Source organism: Cyprinodon variegatus, unplaced genomic scaffold, assembly GCF_000732505.1.
Source record: "Cyprinodon variegatus isolate N-32 unplaced genomic scaffold, C_variegatus-1.0 Scaffold446, whole genome shotgun sequence".
Taxonomy (NCBI): domain Eukaryota; kingdom Metazoa; phylum Chordata; class Actinopteri; order Cyprinodontiformes; family Cyprinodontidae; genus Cyprinodon; species Cyprinodon variegatus.
In genome coordinates, this window is record NW_015150899.1 from 191822 (window position 1) to 196739 (window position 4918).

Here is a 4918-nt window from a genome sequence, read left to right on the forward strand (position 1 = left end):
TTTTTCACACTGCAGCTGTTTAAACACTATTCTGAGGACACTGAGGTCTGCTGCTCAGACTTTCTCTCCTTTCATAACAAATTGTTAGACCCTGAAACCTTACTAGAGATAAAGAATAATGAAATATCAATGTGCTATCAATCCAAATATCATTGCCCAGTTTATCAAAAGTAACCCACTTGGATTTTGGATAATGGATTGGATCAAATACTGAAAATCAATTTTGTTTTTTTTAATGAAAAAAATGTCTTATGGATTTTGATTAGATCCAATATTTCAATCCTGGTTCTGATTTTTTTATTTTTTTATTTTTATATTTTATTTTTCAGAATTTTGTTATAGGATTGGAATCACTTTGATTGAAAAAAAGATGAATTAAACTGTACCAGTAAGAAAGGGGGGACTCGGCTTGGATTTTTAGGCCCAAAATGTTTATATTTCATGGAGCTCTAACTTTAGTTGGATGATGCAGGGCAGCCTATACTTACCCTATTTTTCTATAAGTTTTTATTTGCATGTTCAAAAATCCCAGTAATCAGATGAGTTAGGCTATTTTGCCTGTTTAGCTTTTGAATATTGGTCTAAACTAAGTAAAGGTCTGTGTTTAACTTTTAAATACATCATTTTAAAACAAAGCTGAATGCAAAGCAGAGGCACAATACTGACATCTACTGGTTGATGTGTAGCAGCAGTTTTCATGTTGCAGATAATCTTGAATTAGTGATCTATCCGGATCAGATTGATCCAAACTAAAATATTGTGCTTTATTTGATCCTGAATCACAAAAGAAAGGATTATCAATTTCATCTGGATTAAACCTTTTTGAAACCTTTTTTCCGGGTCGAGAGGTTTCCTACAGACAGGAAGCAAAAAGAAGAAGGCTTTTTAAACTTTTCCTGCTTTATTTCTAAATGTAATTTAAAAAAAAAAGGAATTAATGTTTAGCTTCAGCAAACATTAATACCTCCTCAGCATGTTGTGAGGTTCATCTCATTTTTGAACATTGGATCCAGGTCTGTGTAAAGACGATAAAGGATCCAAAAATCTGGACTCCAAATGAAAGTGTCGTAATCTCCGAGGTAAATGGGTTTCAGTTCTCAGACCCTTGTATTTTCCACGGGCACCACTGTTACAACAATAAAAACCTTTTCTACTCAGTACTCTGGGCGTATATACACAGTATTAAACATAGTGTCATATAAACCTATACACATAGCCATAGAACAGCTGACTAAATGCTACATATATAATAAAGAAAGGCTTCAAACGGTCTAAATAGAAAGGTTTTACTGATGTTGATGCAAGTGGCAGACTTCTTAAATGCAAAAGTCTGGAACCATCATTTTGCATTGACTTTCTGACTCCTAATTCTGACTTTTAGGGGCCTTTCATTTGAAATAATCAACTTAAAAGTTGGATATTACCCCCCCGTTTGCTCCTTTATCTTTGCATTGTTCACTCTTTTGCAGATAGAAGCTTTTCTACTAAGCGCGTAAAGATAGTCCCCTTCCTTCCTCCATTAGAAATACAGAAAGAGTCTATTCTTAATTGATGAAGGTGCAGAATGTGTCATTTTCTAATAGGAAAAAAAAAACTGGCAGGAGGGCTAAGCATGGAGCAGCTATCGCTGACATCCAGTGGTCTGAGTGTTTACCCTCTCAGGCACAAATTAAGTTGAAGTTGCAGGAAAAATCTGATATTTGGAGAAAATGATCATATGGGGTAGTAATATTCAATTCAGATTTTTTTTTTGAGAGAGACCTTCACATGCAATGAATTCTGGGATGTTGCAGATTTGCAACAGTGGCCCGGAGCGGTAAATTAACACTGAAGACTGAATCTGATATGAACGTTAACGTTATTTGAATGTCACAAACAAAAAATTAACAAAACAAAATAATAAAAAAAAAATGTTCTCACAAAATGAGAGACACCTTTTTTTCAAATTTTTTCTCCACCGACATTTCAAAATCTCTTGAGAAGGCCGATTCTGTTAAAATGTTGCTCAAATATAGGCAAACTAATAGATAAAGCATGTAGCATCCATTGGTACCTGTTTGGGCACACGTTGCGAATCCACAACATTGAAATCGAGATGCCTCTGGAGATAAAATCTACTAATTGGCATGTGTCATATCTATATACATTCATGATTCATCTTATGTAGTATTGATTTCAAAATAATGGAAATTGGTAGTGATGCGAACATGAAATTGGTGCTTAAAAAATCTGTTTCAGTGACACCAAGGACTCAGCCATGTTGAAAGTGAGTCAGCAGTGCTATCTGGTGAGCTGGAGAGAAACTGTTTGTTGCAAATGCACAACTAAGTCCTTCTGTTTTACTTCTGAGTAACAAAAGCTCTTAAAATATGGATGTGGAGTAATTAGCTAAGTGGGATTTAGCTGTTGCAAATCTGCAACATCTGCCTGGAGAGGGTTAATAGCAGTCAAGTGATACATCTTCCCAACAAACTGCATAAATGACACTCTATTTCAATATAAAACAGCTACATAAGATAAAAGACACTGATCTCTGTGGTTTTCTCCTCTTTATTCCATCTTGTGAGATTTTTGCTCAAAGCTACAGCCTGTTTTTACATCATGTGATCCATTCTGCTTCAATATGATCATTTCAAATTCTTTTGGTTTGTCTAAAGGGCTTCAGTAAATATGTTTTCCTGGACACTTATTTCAAGAGATCTAGAACCTAAAAGACTAAGCTTTAATACATTTCATAGCATTTTTCTACATATATAAAAACCTTAAATCTGTTAAATGAATCCAGTGTTGTGAACATGTTTTCCGTAAATAGACTATTAACGAAGTGATTCTGAGGTTCATGGTTTTAGCTTTGAGCCGCTGATCCTTGTGCTGCAGGTTACCTGACAGGAAGTGAGGACTACTTCAGCCACGAGCGCTGTTACCACATTGATGGTCTAAACCTGACCCGCTGTGCACTGGACCTCAGGGACGGAGAGGAGGTGGCCACCGCCTACAAAGGAGCCTATTCCACTGAGCTGTTCAGTCAGAGAGCCGTCAGTGTCATTAATAAACACAACTCCAGCAAGGTGACACACTAACCTTACCTTTCAGGTTTTCTCTCTGTCTTTCTTGAAGATTAATCTTGTTTTGTCATTTTCTCTGATATGCCAGCCGCTCTTCCTCTATGTGGCGCTGCAGGCGGTGCATTCGCCCCTGCAGGTACCGGAGCGCTACTTGACCCCCTACAGTTTCATCGAAGACCGTCAACGCAGGCTGTACGCCGGCATGGTGTCGGCCATGGACGAGGCTGTGGGCAACATCAGCCTGGCTCTGCAGCAGGAGGGACTCTGGGAAAACACTGTCCTGGTGTTTTCCACAGGTACACTGCTAACATTCCTTCCTAACATGGTCAACATCAAACCATCATTTCCTAACATGAAATATGGAGGCAGAGAGAACTGATCGGCTAAAGCAGAGCCTGTTTGCAGCTCTAAAGTTTGTTTTTTTAGTGTACTTTATTCCCTTAACCCTTCCTTGTGTGACTTTGTAAAATCTCACTTTATGTTTTCTTCCTTATTTTGATGCAATAGACTTTTAATCTGATATCCTTATAGGTTGATCCTTTTAAGCTGATTCTATTTCTTAAATTCCAACTCATGTTTATCCTCAGATATACATCTATGTTAAAGAGAACTGCACAGTTTGTTATACTATACTCATAAACTTAATAATAATAGTTTCCTTTTTATGGGATTCCACCAAGACTATGTAATGCATAATGATGTTTTTATATATTTTATATATTTCTTAGAAAAGATCATCTCTAAAGTGTTTTTTGTTCCTCTTTTCAAAGTCGCTTAAATACCTTCTGCTCTAAACCAAGTTGTTGTAATACTCCAGCTGTCCACTAGAGAGCAGCGTATGGCTGCTTTTCTCAGGGCCAGAGGGCTCTGGCCTGTTGACAGCTCTCCATCTGAAAGAGATTTCTAGGAGAACATCATCTGTTCATCTAAAAACATGTGGCCGCTCGCAGTTTTCCACATGTGGATGGTCTAATGGTTGGCATCTGAAGTAGGAAACCACTTTGAGGGTTATTTTTAGTGGCATTCAAGTTTTTAAAGGCTAATTAGAAAACAGGAACAATGCTGTGAAAGTGAAAAGTGAGTGCTTTTTGTACAACGTGAGGTGGGATGCGGTAGGTGGTCCGTTTAATTGTCCTTCTACACATATGGTTGGCAGCAGCTTCTGACTGCTGATCTGAGACACTTCGAATGCCTACGTCACTACTGTTCAAAAAGATGCAGAGCGTGAATAATCTGTGATACAACTAGATTTTGATGAAATGCTCCTTCAGCGAAAGTTTTATGAATCCCCTCGGCTGTTGTCCTTGGCTCCTACGTGTCATGACTAACAGGAAGCAAATGAGCCCTGAACTGGCTCCCTCTGCAGTGAGGCTTACTGTAAAACGTCAGCCTCTCTGGGACGTTACTGTTAGCAAACGAGTGAGGAAAGCTGCGGCCAAACCGGTAGGGATCTGGGGAAAAGACGGAACGGTCCAACCACAGCTTGAAAAAGCATTAAGGAGCAGAGAGAGAGAGTTTTCCAGAACAGTTCAACACAGACTTCTTCCTGGACTCGCATGCAGTTTGCTAATGAAAGGGGATCTCTGGCTGGATGTCATTGGTGAGGTGGGTGTTGACACTGGATCCTAGAACCAAATGACAGTCAGTGTGGACCCATTCATGGACCATCTCTCAGTGTCTGATCCAGACTGAAATTATCTGAAGCATCAAAGGGATTGCATAGACACCTTATTATTTTAACTTCTGTTATTAAGTTCTGCATACAAAGTAAAGGACAATGTGAAGAAATGGTTGTTAAGGTTATGTGATCTAGGGAAGAAAGATAGAGAACACACACATATATATATATATGT

The 4918-nt window shown here is 38.3% G+C and overlaps 1 protein-coding gene across 1 annotated transcript in view; it reads left to right on the forward strand.

The window, feature by feature from the left end:
- arsb (arylsulfatase B) overlaps nt 1-4918 on the forward strand; it is a 41013-nt gene that overhangs the window by 12627 nt on the left and 23468 nt on the right. Inside the window, exons 3-4 of the mRNA XM_015389037.1 lie at nt 2878-3068; nt 3154-3361. Coding sequence (XP_015244523.1) covers nt 2878-3068; nt 3154-3361 — 399 coding nt within the window. The remainder of the gene's footprint in view (nt 1-2877; nt 3069-3153; nt 3362-4918) is intronic.